Here is a 27,285-nt window from a genome sequence, read left to right on the forward strand (position 1 = left end):
CCTCAAGTGTGTTGTTCCTCACTGTAACCCGGGACACACGGCTTATCCAGGAATCATCCGTATAACTGCTAAGCAAAAACCAGGCACTAAACGTTTCCACCAATCTCATTCACCTCGCCCTTCCTTCCTTCAACCTGGTCAAATACACACCTCCACCCACCCACACCCCACCCACAACACCACCCTCCAGCAATAATACTTTGGGATTGTAAAAGAATATGACTTGTTCTCAAAACTATCTGACTTTGATTTAAAGATCTTGGAGGAAAAAAAGTTTGATTAAGGAGACCACTATGGACGGGCAAATACCAGTGGATGCAGAACACGCTAGACATGTATCACCTCAGAGAAGTGTTTGATCTTGTTGGGGGTAACATAAGCATGCTATGTCTCTCTCTCTCTCTCTCTCTCTCTCTCTCTCTCTCTCTCTCTCTGTGTGTGTGTGTGTGTGTGTGTGTGTGTGTGTGTGTGTGTGTATGTTCATGCTCATGTGAGTACAGATGCATGCTACAATACATGTGAATACCTACGGACAACCTTGGGTATTGGCCCTTGCCCTCTACCTTGAGTCAGGGTCTTATAATTTGCAACTGAACATGCCAGGCTAGCTGACCTGAGAGCTTGCAGGGATTCCTGTAGCTGCCTCCCACCTTGTTGTAGAACCCTGGGAGTATAGGCACACGCTCCCAAATCCAGCTTCCCACGGATTCTTGATGGAATCAGGTCTTGAGGCCGATGAGGCAAGCACTTTACCCACCATGCCACTGCCCGAGCTCTAAATTCTTAATTGATTTAGAAAATGTGCTGACCCACCTGCTAACAAGTTAAACCTCTCCAAAAGCAAGGAAACAACATTTACATTTATTTAATGTGCCCCCTTCATTTGTAGATATGGTGAGTCCTGTGCGCTTTCTCCTGGGTTATTCACAATTTTATCTTTCCAGACATGCCTTAGGAGGTTGAGATGGGAGCATTGTAGGTTCAAGGCTATCCTAGTATATCAAGCAAATTTGAGGCTAGCCTAGAATACACAAACATAAGACACTCTCTCAATAAAACAAAAAACAAAAAAACTAAACATATTTTCTAAAGGAAGAAAGGAAGCTCAAGCAGCTGCGATTAGTAAAACCATGTATTGTTTGGAAGAGGCTACCAATAAGAAACTGAGAGTCTGAGAAGTCATCTGAAGGTCACTGTCATATCCGCTGCAAGGGCTTGTACGTTGCACTTTGAATAGTAACATTTTTTATAAGCATAAAACTCTTGAGCTGTTTCTTGCCTTTATGGAAGGAAGAGATTTACCTACAAATCACCGAGAGATGACATTTACAAGCATGCTTTGGCTTCACTCTTAGGGGTAGAAGGATGGCACTAACTACATGATGGGAAGCAAAGCAAGCCTGCAGGCCTAGTGGAGGAGCTGGAATCTAGTCGTGGAAGGACCGAGACTGTAATCAGGAAGGATGTGATGAAGCCGAGTTTCACTGTCTGTTAAAAACTAACAAAAAACACTATTGCCAGGGCCCATGGTGCACATCTATAACCCTGCACTGCAAGTGGAGGTGGGGGGGGGGGATGGGGAGCTCATGGCCAGCCTCATCTACGTGAGCCCAGTCCCAGAGATGGCAGGTGGGGGGGGGGGGGGGTTAAGTATAAGTATGATCTGCTGGATAAAACCCTTCAGTCACATGACTAAGAGTTTGTTGTATTTTTTCTGTGGTTAGGCGTAGAGAAGGCTAGATACTCTAAGGACTTACAACAATATGGCCTAGATCTACAGTACAAAAAACTTGCATGTCATAAATTGAGTTTTGGGTTTCTTTTTCCTATACACAGGGCCTTATGTAACTCAGGCTAGCCTAGAACTCCCATGTATCCAAGAGTGGCCTTGAACTTTTGATCCTACCCTGCCTCTATCTGGAGTGATGGGCTCCCAACCACTCTCTCAGAGGTCTGTGCACGTTAGGCAAGCACTCTCAGCCCATGACTCTATTCTTACTTACTGTAAAGTGGTCTGACAGATCAATCACGTCAAGTCATGTCTTCAGAAATTAGGTGGCTGGATCACAGTCACATGATTTGAGTGACAGACCTGAAGTAAACCTGCGCTCCTGGCTCCCTGTACAATACACTTCCTTTAACTAAACTGCCTCTCCCAGGCAGCAGTGAGGGTCACACCAGCTTTGACAACAGGAACATTGTTTATATGTGATCATCAGAAATTCTGTGTGTGTGAGACACAGGCTAACACAGCTAACAGGGGAATGTACTGGTCTGATGATTTGCACTGGAAAACCTAGAGAGAAGAAACCTCCTCTGGGGTGCATAACCAGAGTACACAGTCCACAAACCTCAGAATGATCGAGAAAAGCAAGAAACAGAAATTAGGTGTTGTCCCTGCCTAAAGTGGGGTCCCAGCTCTGCAAGGACAAAAGTTGCCTCCTCCTGAAGCACCTGCAGAGGCCTGGGATTTGTTCAGAACCACAAAGCTTACCCCTGAAGGGAGCTTCCACAAGCTGTCTTTAAGAAACATGTGTATGTGTGGAGGGGGGACCACTTTCTCTCCCCATTGCAAAAAAATCAATTCCTGTTAATGAGTAGTCAATATTCCAATGTCTGCAGGCATTCTTTGTTTTGATTTCTTTCACCACCACCTTTCTCTTTTGTTCTTGTAGCTCTCACCTCTGTGGCCATCTCATCCCCCTAGGCCATCTCCACTCTCAGGTTCAGGTACAACCGTGAGGGTTGATGCTGATAGTGAGGGAAGGACATTTGTAACCTACACCATGAGGCTGAGATAGGAAGGTTCAACCATCTACCATTGGCCTTCACTCAGAGCAGACATTCCTTGTATCCCTCACCCCTGTAAAATCAGGAATTCCACTCCAGGGTGTGGAGCAGGAACGTGTGTGTGTCTGTGTGTGTGTGTGTGTGTGTGTGTGTGTACGTACACAAGTGCATGTGTGCACGCAGAGCACAGAAGACAAGACTCAGTTATCAGGAGCCTGGTTTATTGAGACCCTAGCCTGGAACTTGTGAAGGCAAGGCTGGCTGGCTAGTGTGAGCCATGAACCTGCCTGTTTCTTCCGCCCCAGTGCTGGGGTTTGCGATTGCATGCTACCACATCTATCATGACTGACTTCTTTTACAACCTGGGCTCCAGCGCTTGACCTCAAGTCTGCAAGGCAAGGGCTTTCCTGACTGAGCTATCTCCCCAGTTCACCGGCTTCAATTTCTATCTGGGACATCATGATGTCATCATTTCCACATGCCTCTCCTGGTAAGAAAAGTAACATCTCTCCAAAGGAACTGCAGTCAACTGGGCGCTCAGACCTTGTTTACCGTAGGGAGGTGGCAGGGTGGGGCCGTACAATGTTGTCAAGCCTGCAACTCTGCAGCTTTTATTCTCGTTGTTTGGTTTTCTGGTCTTATTTGTTTATCTGTTGAGTCAGGGCCTCTCTGCACAGCCCTGGCTGTACTGGAACTTACTATGTAGCTCAGGCTAGACTCAAACGCAAAGAGATTCCCCCTGCCTCTGCCTTCCAAGTGTTGGAATTCAAGGTGTGTGGCGTCATGCCTCGCAGGGCTCTGCAGCTCTTGATTAGCCTGGTATTGGCACACATGCCTCAGAAATACGGAGCTGAAGAAGGGCTGAAGGGGCTGGAGAGAGGGTCCTGTGATTAAAGAAGGGGTTGCCCTTGCCAAGGGCCCAGTTCGAGTCTCAGCACCCACATGGTGGTTCACATACATCTGTAACTCCGTTTCAGAGCGAGCTGACACCCTCTTCTGACTTCTGTCGGCATCACACCTGCACATGGTGCACAGATGTACTTGCCAGCAAGACATTCACACAGAAAACAAAATGAATGAACAGACACAAAGGGAAAGTCCAAGAAAGGGAGAGACACGTTCTTCCCCAGCTCTTCTGTAAGTACAGAACTAAGCAGGGGAGAGATGTGGGAAAGAGTGGACAAGGAGGGTCCTTACCAAGTGCCTGGCATAGGTTTCCAAACGTCACTTCACTTCTACGCACACCTGGTCCTTCAAAATACCAAGAAACGAGGCAAGAAAGCAATGTACAGGTGACCACAGCTTGTGGCAGCAGTGCAGTCAAGAGGGAGAAAAAACATCTCTTCTAACTTTGTCTGGGATCACCTGAAAACTCTGAACTTCACGAGGTTAATAGGAGAGCAGATAATGATCCGACAAGGGACCCATGTCAGGTTGTCTGAATGGTACTCAGAAGCAATCGCTATTGAGAGCCGGTGACCACTTTAATGGCACTGGAAGAAGGCAGAATCCATAAGACAATCCTCCATACAGCCCTGGGAGCAGGCAGCTGAAGCCTTTTGGCACTGTACAAACATTCCTGGAAACTTCAACTCTCAGTTCATTCATCCAACATGGCCAGGTCAAGTATTTCCTTCATTCGGGATATTTTCTTGTATTCTTCTTGGTATCCATTTAGGTTGTTGTGGTTTGGTTTGGTTTGGTTTGGTTTGGTTTGGTTTGGTTTGGTTTGGTTTGGTTTGGTTTGGTTTGGTTTGGTTTTTCAAGACAGGGTTTCTCTGTGTAACAACCCTGGCTGTCCTGAAACTCTCTTTATAGACCAGGCTGGCCTTAAACTCATAGAGATCTTCCTGCCTCTGCCTCCCGAGTGCTGGGATTAAAGGTGTACACAACCATGCCCAGCCTCCATTTAGGTTTATAAATATATGGCTTTACAGACATAACTGCACGCAATTCTCTTTTGTTGAAAACTTTGGAAGTTTGGGGTTTCTAGAAGAAAGCTGCCCACCAGTTGCTTAATATTGTATCAGTGAGATCACTTCCAAGTGTTAGTACTGACTATCAAAAATACGTGGACAGGCCAGACAAGATGTCTTATACCTGTCTCGGCACTCAGGAGGCTGGGGCAGGGGGATCTTGAATTGGACGCGAGCCTAAGTTATAGAAAGAGATCCTGTCTCAAAAATATTAAAAATCTATATAACTTAAAAATTAGTGGATAAACTTTTCCCAGCCCTAAAACTCATCCTCTTATCCAAGTGGGAATGCTGCCCAAGGGAACCTGTGTTGTCAATCATGGACCTCTAAACCATCATACTGGCTTACCTTGGTACCTTAGGATGATAACTATATGCTATATAAATACACACTCTCCAGACAGTGCTTACAATGGAATCACAGGGCATTTTGTGTCTGTTTGGAACAACAGCGTAAGGACCACAAAGTGATGGGTTGTGGCACTTGTCAGCTACAAGGCAAAGAACCCCCACCATTCAACTACAAGAGTCCTCTAGGTATCAAATAATTACAAGACAAATCTCATTAGGGCACGAGGTTTTTTTGTTTTTTTGTTTTTTTTCCTTTTTCTTTTTTTCGGAGCTGGGGACCGAACCCAGGGCCTTGAGCTTGCTAGGCAAGCGCTCTACCACTGAGCTAAATCCCCAACCCCAGGCACAAGGTTTTTTATACACAGAACTCAACTGACCTCAGAATTCCCAAAGATCCTGTTTCTTAACAGTTTGTAAAAAACAACATGGTTAGATTTCAAGATTCTGATTTCTTCTTCCCAAACTGGAGCAGCTAAACCCACAGACAGAGCATCCAGTCCCAGGGTTGTTTGGCTACTTGCTTATTTGGTCACTTGGACAGTGAGCAGGGTCTTGCTATATTTGTCTCACAAATGCACTGCATAGCTAGGATATCTGCTAGCATTCTGAAAATACAAAATGACTGTAAGGATATTTACAAACCTATGGGTGGGCTGGAGGTGAGGAGATGCATGCTGGCCACCAAGCCAGACAACCTGAGGTGGATTCCCAAAATACACATGGTGCAATGGTGGACATAGAGGAACCAGCTCTTGAAAGTTGTCCTCTGACCTCTATGTCCACTCTATGTTATGCGCGCGCGCGCGCACACACACACACACACACACACACACACACACACACACACACGTGTACGCACGCATGATACATGTTAAAAAAGATACTTAGAAATTCCAAGGAAACAGGATACGTCAGCTATAGAAAATGCTACCCCTGATTAGGACCCCAAAATGGTTGTCATTTCTTACTGTCTTTTGACCTTTCTCCATCTGTTCCTTCACCCTTTTGCCATCTTTGCATCTTCCCCTCAAGAGGTGATAACGGTCACAGGAGAGTGAGGCCAGGATACAGAAGGAAAGCATTCGGCTTGTTCTACAACCTAGGAGACCCAAGGGAAGGCTTTGTCCGGATGAACTACCAAGGAGAGGCTCACACACAAGTTGCTGGTACAAACCAATTAGCAAGTCAACAAAATTGAGGACCGACTCTTGCCTCAGGATTTCTAAGTCACTTCAGGGGCAAGGTACAACAGTTCCTAAACCCTGACTTAATACAGCAAGCACAAACTCATGTACGGAAAATTTCCAAATAGACTAATTCTCTGAACTTAAAAACATTTTTGTTGGCTGGAGAAATGGCTCAGTGGTTAAAAGCACTGACTACTCTTCCAGAGGTCCTGAGTTCAATTCCCAGCAACCACATGATGGCTCACAACCATCTGTAATGGGATCCAATGCCCCCTCTTCTGGTGTGTCTAAAGACAGCTACAGTGTACTCATATAAATAGAATAAATAAATCTTTAAAAACAACAATTGAAAACCGTTTTTGTTCAAGGCATAAAATCAAAAATGAAAAAGATGAGGCCAAAAAAATATATCATTCCCATAGCAGAGCCCAATGCGTAAATAAAAATCTCTGATTAGTCATTAGTAGGATATACATACATACATACATACATACATACATACATAGCAGCATTGGTCTTGAAATGACATTTCTTCATGAGGAAAAGAAATAGATTTATTCCAACATCATAACCAAATCAACCTTCATAGGGTATTCTACATCAAAAGGTTTCTTAGGGACTAGGAAATGGTTTAGTGGCTAAAGCCCTTGCCACCAAAGTATAAGGCCCTGAGTTCAAATCCCCAGTGACCATGTAAATGCTCAGTGGATGTCACAACCCACTTGTAGTCCCAGCACCCTGAGGGAGTGGACAGGTGATTCCTGGAACAGGCTGGTCAGCCAGATTGTGGTATCAATAGTCGTGCCTCAAATATAAGAAAGCATTGGAGAACGGTACATAACCCCACCTCTGGTCTCCACACGCACTTGCGTGCGCGAACACACACACAGGCTAGCACCAGATACACACACACGAAAGGAGGTTGGAAATATCATGGAGACGAGGATATGGTAGCTTTTGGTGTTCCTCAGTCAAAGTGTGAGCGGCATCTATTTCCTCCATCCAGTTCCTGGAATAAAAATATTCTCCCACACGGGCATAATAGCACAGGCTACAGCCTCCCCTCATGGAGTGCGAGCCTCACTGGGTCTTGCCTTCTGCTGTGTTTGAAAGAACCTTTCCCAGGGCCATGTGTTCTTTGGGGGATCGTTTCCATATTTGGGGGGCAAAGAAAAGGATCCAAATGGGTGGCCTTAAGCAACAGAGATTAGAGACAACCAGGACTCGGTGACAGAGAAACCCTGGCCTTGGGAACAGTCAGCACAGTGGCAGAGGAGACATCTCAGAAGAAAGTGGAGTTAATCAGCCTTTTTATGCACACACACATGCTGGCTTCACACATTCAAAAAATAGACCCAGGCTAAGCATGGGGCCTGTTTTAGCCCTATGTAAAAATTGGATAGAAGGGGACTCTCTTTTTTTTGGTAGCAGGAGCCCTGTCTCTAGCATCCCAGCCAGCCTTAGCTAGTTGAGCCTTCGGAACGGAGAGGCAACTTGAAAAGGGCTCTGAAAAATGCTAAAAATACAGACAACTTTCACTTTCACCAGGAATACTGAGTATCCAGGATTCTATCCATTTATTAATTAGTATGCATGTAAAAAATGCTCTCTTTGCAATAGTTGCCACAGAGCTACGGTACAAAAAAGGTTCCAGTGTGTACTAGTGGGACAAACGGTTTGCTGAGTGACCAAAGTCAGGAGCAATGAATGCTTAACCAAATGTAAGCTCCTGGGTTTGGCCTGAGACTGCAATAGTACAGCAGGCCGGGCCCCGGGCCAAGAGCATGCCTGCCAGGGAGACAGGAAGTCACTGAGAGCTCCCACAGACCCATGGCTGAGAGAGTTCCCCAAACAAAAGGCAGCCACTGACTTCCACAACCGGCCTGCCATGATACCATATGGTCAGCAGTATTGTCGTTCCACAGCACAGAGGCCTGTCTTCAGGGTCCTGTGTGCCACGTAGCTGTCGACCAGGTATCCGTCTTACGATTATTTCATGATTTTTACGACTTTTCTGTGAATTCGCTTCTGTGGAACCTAGCTTGGTGCTCAGGGAGAAAAATGTTATCTCCTGCCCCTCCTGATTTAGCCTGATGAATCACCTGTTTTCACGTCAAAGGGTAATGAACGAACACCAAACCTACTTGATATGATATTTGTTCCCCAGGCACGGGGGAGGAAAGTGGGAAATGGCTGTGTGGACAGAAGGAAAAACTGGACAGTTAAAGTTTCTTGCTCTGATCCCTGTTGACCCAGGGTTTAATTTATAGGGGGGACCCAAACCTTTTGGCCCTTCCCTTTCTTCTCTGGGAGTACCCACTTCAAAGAATTCTCCAGTCACTGTGTGGAGACCCTGCTGCTGGGAGCTACCATGGGCAAAGACGGATTGGCTTGACTATAAACACCTTGCAATCATTTTCTTCCTCAGCGAAATAAAAAAAAAAAAAAAAAAAAAAAAAAAAAAAAGCCCTTCACAATAAGGCTCTCCTAGAATACTCTAGCTAGGTCCTCTGTCGTCTCTTCCCCCAAGATCATGACAAACTCCATTGTTGATAAGGGCTTGATTTGGCTCACCAAGGAAGAACCGAACCATAGAAAAAACTAAAGACAGTGAATTCCAAACCATTTACCCTCTGCCTTGAGGAATCTCCCACTCCCTCTCTCCCCCCACCCCCTCTTACTCCTCACTCTGTCTCTGTCTCTTAGATTTTGTTTTGTTTTATGTGTGAGTGCCCTGCCTGAATGTATGTATATGCACTGAGTGTACACAGTATCGGAGTCCAGAATTCCCTAAAACTGGAGTTACAGATGAATGGGAGCTGCTGTGCTAGTGCTGGGATTTGAACCAGGGTCCTCTGGAAAAGCAGCCAGCACTCTTAACTTCTCAGCCATCTCTCCAACCCCCTCATTTGTTGTTTTGTCATATTTTCTTTTAGAGACAGGGTCTCATATAACCCAGGATGGACAGGAACTCAGCAGACAGCCAATGATAATGCTGACTTGTATTTCTCCTGCACCTAAGTGCCAACTGCCAGTGTGGCGGATTTCATGCAGCGCTCAGAGCCGACCCAAGCTTCCTGCATGTTAAGCAGGCACTCTGCCAACTGAACTACATTCCCAGGCCCAATCTCTTACTTACTCCATGCTTTCTTATTAGTCCAGAAATTAGAAAATTAAGTAAATAGTAGGGTAACCCACCCTACTCTGAAGCTCTTTTTTCATAGATATTGAGAGCGTTTACCCCTTGCAAGGAAGCCCCACACTGAGAGAGGGACAAGAGGAAGTCAAGTGAACACTCACTGAATCACATCCCTGAGGATACCACCCTAACTACAGGAGCCGACAAAGTGAAAGGGAACTGATTTTTAAGGTCAGGTGGTTATTAAATAGTTTCCTCAAAAAATAATTCAGAATTATGAGAAGTTAAAGGGCACGTTGCACACAGCCTAAGGATTTGCCATTTCTTACTCCCGCACCAAGCGCCTTGAATTCCTCCACTGGAAAGTCCCATTTTAAAAATTAAAAAAGGCCATACTGTTAAACTATGAAAACTGTCTGATTTGAAGAAGAAAAATCACAGAAGTCATCACTTCCTTTTATCACCTGTGCTGTGACTCTTGACAAGGGAGAGTCTCCTGTGTGGCCCATTCTCCCCACGTGTAGTAACTGGAGCCTTTCCTTAGGCAGTCCTCTAGCCGCTTCCTCTCGCGGCCTCATTTCTGTAAGTCTGTCAGAGGTAATTATCTCTCTCCTCAAATTTATTGCTCTTCGGTGTATCATAAACTCATAGATTACACAAAGTTGATGAAAACAAGGTTAGTCCGCGCCGCGTTGCGCTGCGCTGCCGCTGCGGATGGAAAGACGGTCATAAATAATTATCTGGAGGATCCACTATCTGCTGATAGGAGGAGGGAAGTACAGGGGAGAACCACAGGCAGCCAGTCCCCTGTCCTCAGCCTTATATAGCAGCCCGCTCCCCAGGAACCAATCCCAGAAACTCCTACAGGGTGAGAGAGGCAAAAAACTTTTCAGGTTTGCAAGCCCTTGACCCTCCCGAGGACTGATAACTGTGTAGCCTCCCAAACCAATTCATACAGACAACTGGGACCCCAGGGGAGGGGCAAAGCAGGATTCTGACGATTACAAACTATCATTAAGCTACTGTTACGTGTTCTGGAATGTTCCAATTCCCATCTTAGCCAGGAATGTAAAAGTTACCAAAAGCCCCCTGAAGGATCCCCACTAGGGGATCCTTTAAATCTAAGAATGGGATCAAACTCGGAAAAGGCAGCACGCATCTTGGATTTCAACCGCCTGGGTACCAGACAGACCTGCGCCTAAAAGACCTGCTTTGTCACCACCAAAAATCACCTTTCCATCCGCTCCACTGTGGACTACAGAGAGATTCCATTCGGACAAATAAAATCAGCCGAAAAAAATAGATTCTTGCCTGCTTATGTGCTGGGACGACCAACAAGTTTCTCAAAAATTCCTTTGGCAAGTTCTGAGGAGACAGCGAAGAACCGAACTCCGAAACAATTCTCCCCTTGCTTCATTAAAGAAGAGGAACGTTGTTTTTAAAACTTAAATAGCAGCTGCAAACCATTGAGAAATTCCTGGTGAAACTACACAACACATTTCCAACCATTTAGCCATAACAACTTCTAAGCTGAGAAAGTTGCCTCTTCTGTAAAAGCAGCTGTTTACCCAACATCTAGGAATCTGAGGGGTGGGGGCTGGGGGGGCTACTGCAAAAATGTGACTGGAAGAGAAAGATCTGCACACATCACCCGGAGGTGAGGAAATGCCTGAGCTAATTGAAGACAAACAGCACCTGGGAGCTTAGCAAAGACCTCCACTCCCAAGGGGCAGAGGCTAAGAGGGATGGCAGTGTTAGATTAGAACTGAAAAGTCAGACGTGGGTCCTTCTGGGGAGCTGCCCAGCCTTTGCCAACTCACACCTTCTGAAACCTACACTCAAGAATAAACAACCGAAATTACTTTACCTCATTTATTTTAGTCAATATCCCTACAGCCGCCTATATGTTAAAGCGCCATAAATCAGATATATTTGCCTAGAAGTTAACATTAACAGCCCAGTTGGACCGACTGAACTTTCTCCACGGATATTCTCTTAAGATTAGCCTTGACCCTCAAACACAGTTTCCCCTAAAAAGTGATGACAAATTAAACATTCCTCAAGCACCTACTTTTTCTATGTTTTTTTTTTTAAGAATTCTATAATGTGGCTGTTTATACTGGTCATTCCTGGACCTGTAAAAATGGAAGAAAATGTTTTCAGAGGGGTTAGAAGTTAGACATTTACCACAACAAAGGAGTACTCTGAATTGTCTTTGAAAATGGTTTTTATTATAATCAGGCAGCATAAAACATCCAGTGATAAAAACGCTTGGGTCACCGTGTACTCTGCTACTACAGTCAATACGAAGACCAAGGTTCTATCGCAGACCAAACTCAAGGCGTTATGTAGTGAAAGTCATCCAATGCAAGACGGAGACTCAGAAACACCAAAAGTGGAGAAATGACAAGACACACACCAGGGAGGCAAGTAGTTACGTCAGTAAGGAAGAGGCAGAGAGGCTGGGATAACTACTGCCCACAACTCTTTTTTTTTCAAGACTCTTTGTTTATAACACTGGGTGTGCAAGGTTCATGGTGAGGAGAAAACTTTGTTATTCTGTGTACACAGCAACTCTCACCACGTAAGCTACCGAAATGGAAGGAATCGGGCGATTGTTATGAAGAAGACTTTCCCTCCATCTATTCTGAATATGTGGTTGCATTAGCCAGCCAGAGGCTTTTGTGGGGCATAAGCAGCTAGACGGACTTGGGGAGATAGCTTAGCTGGTAGTGCGCACGCACGTGTGTGTTAGCCTCACAAACACAGGGACATGAGTTTGATCTCCCAGAGCCCACATTTAATTTAAAAAAAAAAAAAAAAGAGCCACCACAGGATGGTGCACTTGTAATGGTGGGTTTCTGGGGTTCGATGGCCAGACAACTTGGGGGATACTTGGGGAGTACCAGGCTAGTAAGATAGTCTGTCTCAAAAACCAAACAAAGCAGCAACAAAAAAGTAGACTGCACCCAAGGCATGGCACTTGAGACTCTCTTCCGGCCTCCACCTGGATGCACACATATGCACACACATACCCAAGCACACGAAAACCTGTGCACACAGAAGTAGCTGACATGGGCAACGTAGTTATAAACGAGTACAGTGCTTAGTTTGCTGGCGTAACTGGGGAAGAGAAAGAAAGAAGAGGTCCCCAGTTACCTTACCACCTCGGCTTTATTTCTCTAGCCACCCACACCGTGCTCGGGGTCTAGGTCCCAGTGTCACCATGGCAAAGATGCCACAAAAGGGTGACAGTGCAGATGAGAGAGAGAGAGAGAGAGAGAGAAAGAGAGAGAGAGAGAGGGTCAGAAGTACAGGAGGCAGCAGAATTGGGGGCCTAGCAAGGCCATGCACCTCAAACCTGGCTCCTGTTCAAACTGATCTGCCTCCCTACAAGGAAAGACCAGGCCTTCCCCTGGGGAGAACACGGCTCTATAGAAAATGGTCTGCTCAGACAAGCTTGCCAAGAGAGACTCCTGCAGCCCAGCAAAGGCACAAGAGCACAGAAGCAAAGAACAGTCCAGCCACGGTGAAAGCATGGAGTATGGTTGTCTCATGTGAGAAGGCCGTTCAGCCTGAGGCAAATCCAAACAGCCACAGTTCTGGAGGGGGCCATGTTGGACCAGTTCTGTGAGAGGACTATGGAGGTGAAACATCCTCCAGCATTTCTCACAGTCAGCTGGTCAACATGAGGTTATTACTGCATCACACAGATGACCGGATTAGTCAGGTCAATTTAACCCACAGGAAGTGGCATCTCACAGGACTGAGATTCTGGTCACTTGAACACACAGTCATAGGCACTCCAGGTACTGCCTGGCTAACTGAACACCTCCCACCCCTCCCCCACACACCAGAGGCCCAGGAAGTGCAACACCAGGAAAGGCAAAGAGGGCGGTGGGCTCAGTCAGAGCCTCCGGTTTACAGCAACAGAGGAGGGAAAGCATCATTGCTGTCAGACAGGACCTTTAAAACTCACTGACATCCTAGAAAGGATTCAGGGTGCAGCTCAGTGGTAGAGCACTTCACTCTCAGGCAGAAGGCCCTGGGTTCAGTCCTTATCGCGACATGACAGAAAAGTGCTATAAGCTGTGAGCAGAGGCCAATGTGGGCAGAAATCATACATTCTGATTCACTGTTCCATTTGTTTATTTTGTTAGGGTCAGTCCGTTCTCTTCCTCCTAACATGGGTCCTAGGGATCAAATTCATGAAGTCAGGCTTGGCCGCCAGGGCTCGTACCCTCACCCCTAAAACTATATTGTCTGAAGAGACAGAATTACCGTTTGTCCTACAGTGCACCGTCATAAGTCATAGTAAGCCAAGTCGGGTTAAGAGACTTTTCTGCCAGCTGCTTATTTTCCGCTTACCCTCAACATGTTCATGGAAAAGTCCACCCTCGCTACAGAAATCCTCAAATCTGTATGAGGGTTGTGTGGATAAGGGAGCTGCAACGTTTAATTATCAAAACCTAAGAAGGAGATGTAAGACCTTGCCTCAAACAACAACAACAACAACAAGAACAACAAGAAGCAAAGGAGGAGGAGCCGGCCATCGTGTCTACCCACAGCAGTCCTTAGACTACACGGTAGAACATTCATGAGTATCAAAAACAAAAAAACAAAAACAAGAGTGGAGGCCCTAGGTGTCCCACATGAGGCCAATTCCTAAAGTGTAGCATACGGAACTGGATATCGAAGGAGCTCAGTCGGTAGAGAAGCCCAAGGTTCAAGTCCCAACACCGTATCGATGATGTGCAGCATATGCGTGCCCTTAACAGCAGCACTTGGAAGGTGGAGGCAGGAGGACACCACGTTCAAGCTTATCCTTGGCTACTTAGCAAGTTCCGGGCAAGCCCAGAATTACAGTGACTTTGTTTCTCTTGGTTTTTTTCCTTGGTTCTTTTTTTTCTTTCTTTCTTTCTTTGTGTTATTTTGTCATTTTTTTCCCCCGGAGCTGAGGACCGAACCCAGGGCCTTGCGCTTGCTAGGCAAGCACTCTACCACTGAGCTAAATCCCCAACCCCTTGGTTCTTGTTTTTTGTTTTTTGTTTTTTTTTATTAACTTGAGTATTTCTTATATACATTTTGAGTGTTATTCCCTTTCCCGGTTTCCGGGCAAACATCCCCCTCCCCCCTCCCCTTGGTTCTTGTTTTTAAATTACATTTATTTATTTATTTAGTTAGTTAGTTAGTTAGTGTGTGTGTGTGTGTGTGTGTGTGTGTGCGTGCGTGCATGTACAGGTCAAAGGAGAACTTGTGGGAGTCAGTTCTCTCCTTTCCTCATGTGAGTCCTGGGTATTGAAATCAGGCTGTCAGGTTTAGCAGCAAGCACTGTTATTCACTGAGCCTTCTTGCCGGCCCAAATGTATGTGTTTGCATATATAAGGAAAACTGTAGAGTACCTACCTACCTACTTAATCGGGAGTGGGGGGGGGTGTTTATTTTAGGATAATAATGCAATATGACTCCAATTATGTAAAAAATCTAATATGTAGTTACAACTGGTGACAATAGAAAGACAAGACAAATATACTAACTTGTGGTGATTGAACTGTTTAGTGAAAGGCACGGAGGGGAGCCATTCTTACTGTTTACCTTCATTTAGTAATTTATTCAAGCAGCCTTGTGAGCTTCTCCTGTCACAGGTAGGTACTTTCAGAATCACAAAGACATAAGAATGAAAAAAAGAGGCATGCCCTACCCTGGTCCTCCTCCCGTGTGCCAGCCAATTCTAAAACTCTTGCTGGAACCCTGCCACTCACCAATGCGGCCCATTCCCTTGAACAGCTTCCATTTTCAGAAAATTGGTTTTAGACCAAAACCTGGTTTCTAATAATGCTAACCACTGATCCTAAATTTATGCCGCGAGGTCTACAAGAGCGCCTCTAATCCTTTCTTCTCATGACAGCTCTTCAAGTCCTACCACCGGCCATTACACTACACACTCAGCTCTATCCTCCGTCTCCACTTGGCTATGGCGTCGTGTCCAGCCCTTTCGCCTTCCTGCTGGCGTCTAGCTAAGCGCTAGCTCCCCTTTTTGTCTAATTTCCTCTGAAACCCTGATGGCAAGTCATGATCACGAGGCTACAAGAGCCACACAGTCAGAAAGAAAAACCGGAAAGAAAGCAGAAGACGAAATTCACCTTCCGCAACAGTCATGCCCTCATCTTTCCTAAAACGAGCTAGTTAAGTCTCTATGGAAATGACAACTGTAGTGGGGCGTGGCCTCAGGCCAGCATAAACCATCAGGGCGTGGCCCCGGGCCAGCATAAACTATCAGAGACTTTGCCTCAGAAAAAAAGGAGGAAGGAAGCTTTTCTTATAGAAATCAATATTTAGAAGGTACAAAGTATCACCTTTGGGGCTTTCCTAAATGTAGGTACAAAGTATCATCCTCAGGGCTTTCCTAAATGTTAGTTTGTTGTTGCCATGAATATGAACATAACTAATACAACCACAAACACTATATCTTGAAACTGCGTGAAGCATGCAGCTATGCCCTGCTGTCCTCCAATGAGGACAAGGGTGTCCCTTCACCATGGAGTTCCCAGAAACTTCAAGCGTGTCCAACACACAGCAGTGGTTCACAACCAACTCATTCGATCTCAGCTTATGCAGGCACTAGGCTAACTTTAGCCCGGAGGAGTTCTATTTTCATTGTACATTTGGGCAGGAGGTAACAGGGTAAAAACAAAGTCCTCTATAAAGACACAGCTAAGGGGTGCAGCTCTTACTCTACTGGTGCATTGGATCCTAACCACCATGCCTTTACTTTTGAGGCAGGCAAGGGGACAGCACCAACAATCCTGAAGGGAAACACCACTGCATCCCCCAGTGAGCTTGGACAGTCGGGAAACCCAAACATCACACGGCTTTCCAACCCATCAAAGCCCAACACTTCTCTCACTCTTAGTAACAGGAGTATTCTGGAGAAAGGATGGGGCAAAACCACAGGACAAAAGTCCACCCAATCCTTTCTTCTACATTATAGGTTAACGAGTTACAGTTCATCATGGAGGGAAGCCAGGGCAGGAGCTCAAGGCAGGAACCTGAAGGCAGGAACCTCAAACCAAAGGCCATAGAGAAACAGTTTACTGACTTGCTCCCTCAGGCTTGCTCAGCCTGCTTTTTTATTCAGCTCGGCTGTCCAGGCATGGTGCTATCCACACTAGGTTGGGCCGTTCCTATCAATCACCCACGAAAAAAATGGCCCACAGGTTTGCCTACAGTCCTTCTCATGAGGACGTTTCTTGGTTGCAGTTACCACTCCTCAGAAGACCCTGCTTTATTCCAAATTAACAAAATAACTAACCACCGTGGGTCTTCTCTGCTGGGCATGTGTCAGAATGCCTGGTTTCTACCACGGAGACAACTGTAGCATCTGTAAATTATGACAATCAAAAAAAAATCAAGTCTGGATGAGGATAGACCACTTAAAGCAAACCCATGCCACACTGTTGTTAGGTACAAATGATCAAGACTCACCATTTCTCCTTCATCTAACCCCTCTCCCCCGTGTTTATCCAGGGATTTGCTCTGTCCTTCCATCTAGCCTATCCATTCTTTCCAGTTAGAGCTCTGACCGGCTACCAGCCCCTTTGGATTCATTCACAGCCTCCCAGTGACTACTCCCCCGCCTGACAATCAATGGCAGGATAACCTGCCCCTGTGAGGATTAACAGGGATGGTTTGTCTCTCAGAGCTGACGTCATCGTTTCCGTCAGAGGCTGGCGCTACACAAGGGCAAGCATAGCACTCCAGCCCATTCCCTTGATGGGAAAGGAGTGTCAGAAGAAGCACACATCGCATATCCTAATCACTTCCTCTCCAGCAGAAGTAAATGCTGACATGGCTGAGGGCTAAAAGGTTCCCGTTCCGAGCAACATAACACAGCCAGATGCTAGCCACCTGGACAGGCGGTTAAGGGGTTAGGAAGGGAAGCCTGGAAGTCGTTAGTGTAAAATTAAGTATTTCATTGAAGTGTTCTCTAGTTGTTAAGGAAACGCTGAAGGGGATGAAGGTCAGTTATTAGTATTTTAAAAGATCCCATTTCAGCATAAGGTCCCTCCCAGCCAATGGGAAGTCTGACAGGGTTTAAAGGCTGTGCCTAAAGGATCCTTAAGGATCACGTTCCTCGACTCAGGAAGTACTGCAAAGCTTTCGTGGCTTTTATTAAGTTCCCCAAGACGGCATGCTTGCCTTCCAAACAAACAAACGAAAAGCCTACCAGTTGCTTCCCTTTCTTTCACTTGTGTGCACGTGGCCCTAGGGGGAACAGAACATAGTTTCTTTCTCGGAGAAAGGGACTCAAAAACCTCTCCAGCGTTTGTCAGACAGAGCTGCCAGATAGCCTCCCTCAAAGAATGAAAACAAAATGTGCTTCCCTTCTTTGCCCCTGCTAAACAGAACCCTGTGACTTCTAAGGATCTGTTAAACGGTAGGCTCCCAAATCCATTTCATGAGTGATTTACCCACTCTTTTCACCTTTCCTCGAAACCTTAAAGAAATGAGGTGCAGAAGAACAAGCCGCTCATCGGCAATAGCCGACTTCCCAAAGCTATATGCCTGTCCCGCAAACCTGAAAAATGAACTTTCGGATGTGTCTGTTTGACATACATGCTGTTTTCTTAACAAAAACTTAATCTGCAGAGACAAAACTTTATCAGCAGCAGGCATGGCAGCCCAGCCCTTTAATCCTGGCAGTCAGGAGGCAGAGGCAGAGGCAGGCGGATCTCGGAGTTCCGGAGTTCCGGAGTTCCGGACCAGCCTGCTCTGGGACAGAGGGAATTTCAGGACAGCCAGGGTTACACGGGGAAACCCTTCTCGAAAACCAAAAGCGACAACAACAAACCTTTACCAGCAACTGTCCATAAATCGGCTTTTCCCTCCTTCAAACACCAGTGTCAAATGAGTTTGAAATAACAGAAGAGTGAAGCACGTCGTTCTTCTTGAAGCATCATGGGAAGGGAATACGTGGTGCCTGAAGCTAAGCATAAAAGACTACACTGATGTAATAGCAATCTGCTCTCCCCTTCAAATGCAATAACAACGAAGGCCTACGAAGACTGTACACTGTCATGCAGATTGAGATAAAATTAATAATTCAGCTTCTATGAAGTACTACATAGACCGTGTGCCAGTGCTATGCAATAAATAAAGTTTAAAATTCAGTTTACGCCATGTTATTTGTGCTAAGGAAGAGTAAACAATGTGCATGACATTAAATCCACACCAACCCCAAAACCGATGTCTTATCCAATTGTCTCTTTAGGCCAGAAGCACCTGAGTTAACTCTGAGTTAACTCTTCCTCTGCTTATTGCTTCTTCCCAATTTGTGAAAAAGGTGCTAAAAAAAAAAAAAAAAAAAAAAATGAGAGAAAGAGGGAAAAGGCCAGAGCAGCAGAGCAGAGAAGGAAAATGAAAGCAGGTAGCCAAAGGCCCTAAACCCCCACCGGGAGCTCAACCACAGGATTTGAGACTCCAGGCAGATATGGGAGAACCTGGGGCTTGGGTTTGCAATCTTTCTGTGAGAGGTGGACGTCTAACTGGCTTCTCACTTCTCTGTGGTGGGTAACGTTTTAAAAGGCAGGCTTTGGCCGTCATAAGCTCTGGGGCAGAGCAGAGAAAAAAGAACTACTGGAAAACAAACAGGAGCTCAGCACCCACAGAAAGTTCCTCAAGGAGCTTCTCAAAGCAGAACGCACCCAAAAATTACTGTGTACCTCGAGAAACTGTTATACTAGATCCTGGGGAGGTGGGTACAGGAGCACAAGGGAATGCTTGCTCACTCACAGGCATTCTTATCTCTACCCAAATAAAAGGCCCTGTTGGGAAAACCTAACAGTGACCTGTGGGCCTCACAGGCTTAAGTAGAAAGTAACTCAATGTAAGCCAACTTTACAGCCCATGATCCTCATCCCTCGTACAGAAACCAAACAGTGACCAGAAAATGTGCGTTCCTCTCTTACTATGTGCCAGATAATGCAACACAACATCTAAAGTGTGCCCCTGTGATCCTAAAAAGACAGGAAGAGGAGTATCAAAAAATGCTAACTCCTTGGGAGTCAGCGTTACCCTGACAGGGACTCAGCCTGAATCTCACTATGTAGGTTATGATTAATGATTAACTGGATTTCTACACTGCTGGCTGACTGCTGGCCACTCCATACTAAATAAAATGTACCATGACCAAAGAATAAAACTGGATTATATGTATTGCTGCTTGAAAACAATGCATTCTGAAATCTAAAGGGGAGAACATCATATTGTTAAGGACAGGGAAATAAAAGTTCACAGTTTTCTTAAGATGGGAAAGTTGCAAAGACCATCCTCCTTGCCCATGATGGCAGCCAGATGGGTAAGTCCAGGCAAAGGTCACCATAAAATAAAAATTTAAAAGGCAAACAGAATTCATGGAGAAGAAAGTTCAGTAGTGGGCTAGTATGTTGGCATTTCCTGGATCTAAACCAAGGATGGATGGGAATGTATTTTGATGGGATGCAGTTATATTCACTATTCGGTGATTAATACATATATAGTCCAATGAATTTTATGCGATAAACTCTTCAGAGCATGGGTTCCATAGATTTACACACTCTGCAAACTGTCAATAAATTGTTGGGATGGTGACAGGGAGAGGCCATGAACAGCACAGTTCTCCAGGGTGAGTAAGACAACAGCCATTTTGAGATGTCAAAACCACACTGATGTGCTTCTTGATGTCTCTAAATGATGACATCCTGGTCAAGTCAATCAGTCTTGGGCTTGAAAATCAAAATGTATCTTAACACTGGACCCAGAACCTGTTCCAAGTGCTGGAATGAACTATTTCGACACCAGGAAAAGATCTTAGGAAAGACAACTTCTCCACTGAAATTCTTAAATTCATGAAGTCAATAGTTCCCAGCAAAGGGTCTTTGGGTGTTTGGGAGTGGCGGGAGGCTTCTGTAAAAATAAAATGGTGTTGGATTTCTCCCTGTGTAGAAAGGACATGTCACTTCAAGTAATATATGCTCAAATCTAGGAGTGCTGCCTGCTTCACACAGCAGCCTACAAGAGAACCCACAACAGCCTAAAACAGGCACCAGGCAAGATTACTTGCTCCCCACCTCTCCCCACCTCCTCCTATCCCCCCACCCCCTCCTACCCCCCCACCTCCCCCACCTCCCGTTGCTTTTGGCTTGCTAGTTTGTGTTGCCTGTCTTTCATGTCTGTGCTTGTAAATGTGTAAGACAAAAAAGCAAATCCAAAGAAGCAACGCCCTCATTAGACTGTCCTCTTAACCCAAGCCAGGCAGAAGGAATCGATCGATATTTAGTACTTTGGACTTATTGGTCCTAAGAAGGTAAACAATAGCAATAAAACAGAAAAGAATCCTATTCGATTTTATTTTTATCATCACTGTTGTTTGGCTGTGGCTGATCACCGTTTTTTCTTTAGGGCTTTCCAAATAGTTGAGCCCAATCTGAGACCTAAATTTAATTGCTCTGTGCCTCACCAGAGTACCACTAAAATCCAGCAGTCAATTCAAGAAAATGAAGAGGAACATTTTCTTAGTAACCCATCTTGAAGGTTTTTTTTTAATCTATCTCATACATAGGAGAAGCTTAAAGTATCCTTCCATCTCAGAGGCAGATGTGAATTCTGAAACTAATTATTTTCCAGGAAAATGTAACCCATAAAGGATGGTTACGAGGTTAATTTCTGTCTCTGTACACAGACTCTATACACACACACACACACACACACACACACACACACACACACATCTTTGCTTAGGATTGAAGCGCTTTATTTTCACCCCACGAATCACACATACTTCACACTGACATCTGTGAGGTGCCTGCGATTCGTTCGGCAGAAACTAGCATATACTGTTTTGTACATGGGTTTGGTATTTCTATACGTCAATAAGCTAAATTATTGAAAACTGATAGAAAAAAATTGATTTTCGGGCGATCGTTTTTTCAAGTTTGTTATTAACTTGCTGAAGTAGGATTCATTGAGAAATTTATAGCTGTTGTCTTCATCTATCCAAATAAGCCTTATATTTTCATTTTGAAGTTAACCGTTGGCTTGGGCGAGCTCCTTCCTAGGTAATCTCAGAACACAGGCTGGCTGTAACTGAGGGTGTTTTAACATAGAGGTAACCCCCCACCCTTGTCTTCCTCCGGTTAAGGGAGTACATAGCCCAGAGACAAAACTTTCTGGTCCCTGACTCTACTCCTCTCGCCTCCGTCTCTAAAAAAAGACAGTGGCTTTTGTTCCACAGTCGTTCAGTACCACCCCCCCTCCCGGTCCCCCATCACCAAAGGTCATAAACTGTGTCAGAAGACGGGAATTTTGGACCTCACGCAAAAAGTCCATTTTGATGCAATTGGGAACAGAAAATGTGCAAACATTAAAGGGGACTGAGGGGTGGGCAAGGATGGAATCTTGGATGCCTGGCTTATTCTATTCCAATCTCAGGTTCGCTATCTCCCATGACTGAGAGCGAGGGCAAGGAGGGGGACTAGGGTACTGCGAGGGACACCGATGCCACCTGGGTCCCCCAGCTACAGTCAAGACCCCGGTCTCGTCCCAGCTCAGGGCACAATCAGGAAAAAGCTAGTGTGTGCGTGGTTCAGAGCTTCCTGTTTTTAAGAGAGAAGCTCCCAAGAAGACTCTGGGACTCGGGTTCTTCCTCCCACCGCGCTGGTGGCCTGGGGCGGCGGAGGGGGCAGGGCCGGAGGCGCTGGGCGGTCCCCCGGGCTGCGCAGGGCCGCCAGGCGGACAAAGCGCCTCCCGCTCCCTCCCCCACAGCCGCGTTCCAAAAGGGAGGGGAAGGAGGGCCTGGGGTGGGGGGTGTTGGGGGTGGAGAGGGAAGCACGAGAGGGAGAGAGGGGAGGAGGAGGGCGCTGCCGGCGGGACTAGGCTGGAGCGCACTGAAGAGGGAGGGCAGGGAGGAGGGGCCAAGGAGAGCAGAGAGGAGGGAAGGATTCTTGAAGCCCAAGATAAACAAATTGTTCCTCTTCACGTGCGGGGTGGGGGGTGGGAGCGATCCAGCTCTGAGGCCTCCCCTCCCCCACACCGGCTCTTTGTCACCGCCCGCCCTCCCGAGCGCCCGGCGACACTGGCACCACCCCTGGCGCTCCGAGATCCGGAACGTGCGCGTCGCAACAGAAAGCACTCGGAAAGGGCGGCCGGCACCGGGCTCGGCGCAGCCGGTGAAGGCACGGTGGAAAGAGCGGGCGCGCTCCGTGGAGAAGGCTATTACCGGGGCCCTGAACCTAGCGACACGCTGGGGGAGGGAGTACAGACACCTTTCCCAAGCTTCCGGCCTCCCCCTCCTCCTCTCCTAGGGAAGAAAGCTAGAGAACCCTAGAGAGGAGATAAGAGAAAGGATTCCACCCTCGGGGTTAGGGGTGGGATCGGCCCCTTCCTCCCCTAGCACTTAAGCCATTGGCTGCGCATCCTCCCGCGAACCCACCCACCCGGCCATTTAAGCCTTTCTCCTCCCTGCTTTCCTCCACTCCTCCGGGCTCGTTACCCGTCGCAGGAAAGTTGGTGGAGTGCGAGGTGGGGGCAAGTTGAAGAAGAGGATAGGGGGCAACCATAAACCTAGAGACAGGGTCGGAGCACAGCTCTGGCAACCCCCCGCTCCCCACGAGCCGCGTCCCTCTCGACCCCTCGCTGCTGCCCCTGCCACAGCCGCCGGTCTAGAGCGACGAGCGCAGCGCTCCCGCGCCCCGCATCCGCGCGCGCCCCCACGAGTACGCGCGCGCAGCCACCCTCACTCGCATCTCACCCACTTCAAAGTTCATTCACAAAACTCTCAGACTTTTCCCAAGCCCAAAGGAGAGGAAGTCAGGGACTCTTCCTTCCCCTCCTAAGGGTTCAGGGCCTGGCGCCCACTCAGAATGTGCGACAGCATCAATTTCTCCCTGCACCGGGCGGATGTGTGGAGAGGGGTGGGCGAAAGGGGACCTATCTGGGGAGGCACGGTGGTACGGCGAAAGGTGAAGGCGGGGCGCGGAGAGGAGGAGCAGCGTGGTTTCTACTCCTGGGTTCACTCTCGTTCGAATCGATTTCTAAGACAAGGAGGGGGAAACTTTTGCTGCACCTCACTCTGGCACTAAAGCTCCCTCCTCCCCTTGGAGTCGTGACTGGCTTCTCTCCCTCTCATCCCTTCCTCCCCAAATCTGACAACCCTGACAGATTAACAGGTAGCGGCGGCGGCGACAGCGTTTACCCTAAGAAAAGTTGACGTTAACCCTTCCACTCCATCCAACCTCACCCCCGGTGCAAATCAGACCCTCACAGCCCCCAAGCCAGAAACTCCACGCCCCCGACCCCATCGCGCACCCCAGCGAGTCCTCACCATGATTAGCGTATGGTTCCTCTGCTCGGCTGAGGCAGCCTCCGCATCTTGCTGGGCTTTACTCGGGTGCTGCTGCTTGCCGGTGCCGGCGCCCGATTTCTTGGCTCTCTGCTCCAGGGTCCTCTGATAGAGGCTCACCGTGTCCCGGCGCTCCAGCTCCAGCTGCTCCACCTGAGCCTGCTGATACCTGTTCTCGCAGTTGACGTGGTGCCGGCGGCAGCCCTCGATGCGCTGGCGGAGCCGCTCGACTACCGTGCTGTGCTTGGGGACGGCCGCCGAGCTGCCGCCGGGGCCCCCGGAGCCGCCGCAGCCGCCGGCAGCGGGGTGATTGCTACTCGGAGCCACCGGAGTGCTATTGGGAGTATTCACGCCGATCCCGGCCCCGCCGAGGCTGCTGCTCAGGCTGCTGTTGATACAGATACTACCACCATTCGCGGCAGCAGCGGGGGCTGCGAAATCCCCCATCCTGCTCCCGGGGCACACTATTTTGGAAGAACTTTTTTTTTTTAATCCACCCCCTATCAGCCTCCTCCTTGGGTCCAAGGATTAAAATAGTTTAAGTGGAACGCGGGGGAGACGCAAGCACATGGATGAAAACAGCGATCCCCACGGGGTGGAAAAAAAAGAGGGGAGAGATTTTTGGGGTGGTTTTTTTTTTGTTTCCTTAAAAAAAGACTGTAAAGATCGAGGGGAGAAAAGGGGGGTCTTATCAGAATACCATCAGACACCTATCAATAGAATCCCAACAAACTGAGCCGGCAGCAGATCGGCTTGCAACTCAAGGGGAGATCCGCTCCTCGCCTGGCTCCTTTTAATAATCCATTATTTTCTAATAAATTCCAGGAGGTTTCCGGTGGTTGGCAAGCATTTTCTCCCTACGTACCGAAAAACACACCCCATGTACACACACGAGCGTGTGCCTCCAGTGCGGACACGCGCGACACACACTCACTCCACGCCGCATCGGAAAACGGCGAGCTTGCTTATTGCATTTTCCTTCCACAAAAAAGTTTTGGTGTTTATGCCGCCCCGTGTTCTCAAAGTACTTTGGCTGCTCAGTTGCATTTCACAGGAGCCTAGACATCGAGTCCTCGGGCTGGGCAAGTAAACACATGGACAGTCCGAGGCGACTGCAAAAGTAGATCGCTGGAGTCCTTTGCGAAACGCCGCCGCGCGGAGAGCAGCCACTAACGCTCGGCCAGGCTGCCGCTGCCGCCGCCGCCTCCGCCACCATCACAATGATCAACTGCTCGCCGCCGCCGCCTCCTCCTCCTCCTCGCGCTCCTCCACCTCCTCCTCCTCCTCCATGCCAGCGGAGTGATATCAGGACGCGCGAGCTCAGTAAACACGGCAGCGGCGGCGGCTGGAGGCCGTGAGACGAGCCCGGGGACCCAGTGCAAAACCTGGCCCGGACTCTCCCCGGCGGGAGCGGGCGCGGCGCGCACCGACCTGACTCCCGCCTCCCTTGCCGTCCCCCTCCCGCGCCCTCCCCTTCCCCAACCCAGCTGCTCCCCGGGATGGGAAGCACGACTTGCCAGGAGGACAGGGGAAAGCAAAGATTGGGGGGGATCTTAGGAGTGGATCACCTTTTGACCCGTGTGTGTGTGTGTGTGTGTGTGTGTGTGTGTGTGTGCGCGCGCGCGCGCGCGGCACGCGTGTATGTGTGTGTGTGTGTGTGTGAGTGAGCGCGCGGCGCGCGTGTGTGTGTGTGTGTGTGTGTGTGTGTGTGTGTGTGTGTATGTGCGCGCGCGAGTGCGCGGGGACGCGCCAGGCTGGCTGCGTTTCCTCCTGCCCAGCGAGGTATCCAGCGAGCCCAAGTTGTTGTTATACATTTATGCATTATATTGCAGAACTGTGCATGACCAGGCAGAAACATTGCAGCTTCCCAACAGTTATCATTCCCACCCATGTGAAACGAAAAGGTCAAATGAGTGGCTTGTTTTCAAGACCCAGAGAAGAAGACCCTGCTAGTGAACTCTTACTCAAAATTCTAGGACCCTCCTAACCCAAATACTTAATTTTTTTCTTACGTTTATTTATTTATTGGGAAGAAAAAGTGCCCAGTGCCACAGTGCACTCGCGCCTAGAAGTCAGATGACAGTTTTGTGGAGTCCTCCAAGGTGGGTACTAGGGTTTGAATCAAGGTTGTCAAGATCTCAGATCTCAACTTTACCTCCTGGAAATCTCATCTGGCTCAAGTACCCATTTCTCAATGAACAGAAATAAGCAGTCAAAACAAGACCTTGGGATATTATTTATTTCTCTGTACATAACGACTGTTGTTATTAGGGGGATTATTGTTTTATTTATCCCTGAAAAAATTAAAACCAAGCAAGCAGGGACTTGGAGGTGAGACTAACAGTACATTTTTAACAGACTGTTTTGAACACTAGGTGCTAATGACTACGGCAGTAATTAAGGGTCCTTCCTAAATCAAGTGGAAAGATTGCAGATTTCATGTGTTAGAACTATAGAGAAAAAAAAAAAAAACAAACCAGCATTTCACAGTTTGTTGTGACCAAAACAAAACAAGCCAAAAAAAAAAAAAAAAAAAAAAAAAAAAAGCAGGCTTACCTTACTGCTAGATACATTTCTATTTCAATGGATTCACAACATGGTACAATTGAAATGGAGTTAATACAGAAAAGTAATCTCTTGTTTTATTATCATGCGTTAGCTGCCCGGACATCAAGTATCTATCTGACAAGAAAGGGCTAAAAACACAGGGAATAAAAGAACTTTGGGCCTTGTTTTTTTTTTTTTTGTATGACAAAACTTTTCCTGGGGAGGTCCAATGCACACGCCTACTCATCCCAGACAGAGAGCCCATAAACCAGAGTACAGATACCACCGAAGTCCAACTTGGTGAACCAATGAGTTTTATTGGTGCTACTTACAGGAATATGGGTGAGGGGTTCCTTCAGGAGCAGAAATGACTCAAAGACAGCTGCATCACCACAGCCAAACCCAGGGTGGCTGACAGCTCATAAGCTCTGGGAGCCCGGAGCACACTGCACAGCCTGCAGCAGCTCAACAGGTTGGACAGTGTCCTTTCCCAGTGCCTCGGTTGTTTTAACCCTCTTCTATGCAGCTTGGCTGGTTTCTGCAGCTTCTGGGCAGCCGATTTGATCCCAGTCTTCTTTGTAGCTTGGCTTGTCTGAGTCTTTTTTTTTTTTTTTTTCCCACAGTTTCTCTCCCAAGTCTGAGAGGGACTCTTAGCTTTTATTGTTAACCCTGGCAAGGAGTGGCATAGTGAATCTGGTCAGTTTCTGGGACTTCCTGAAGCTATTTTGATTAACTTACCTTCCTGCTTAAAGAGCACTCTGAGGAAACTGTTACACACTTATGAACTAGGCATGAGGTCTGATTTAAAGACTCTTCATTTCTTGGTTTCACTGATTAGCAGCGATGCTGTTTCTAACCTCATAGTATCAAATATCTGTAGCTATAGTTCTCAATCAGGTCTGTATGGTGAACTGTATC

The 27,285-nt window shown here is 47.3% G+C and overlaps 1 protein-coding gene across 1 annotated transcript in view; it reads right to left on the reverse strand.

Annotated features, from left to right (window-relative positions):
• Maml3 (mastermind-like transcriptional coactivator 3) overlaps nt 1–25,121 on the reverse strand; it is a 417,347-nt gene extending 392,226 nt beyond the window's left edge. The window contains exon 1 of the mRNA NM_001107675.3: nt 23,803–25,121. Within this exon, the coding sequence (NP_001101145.2) occupies nt 23,803–24,267 (465 nt within the window). The 5' untranslated portion in view covers nt 24,268–25,121. The remainder of the gene's footprint in view (nt 1–23,802) is intronic.
• Nucleotides 25,122–27,285: the final 2,164 nt, after the last annotated feature.

The sequence above is a fragment of the Rattus norvegicus genome, chromosome 2 (assembly GCF_021556685.1).
Source record: "Rattus norvegicus strain SHRSP/BbbUtx chromosome 2, alternate assembly SHRSP_T2T, whole genome shotgun sequence".
Taxonomy (NCBI): Eukaryota; Metazoa; Chordata; class Mammalia; order Rodentia; family Muridae; genus Rattus; species Rattus norvegicus.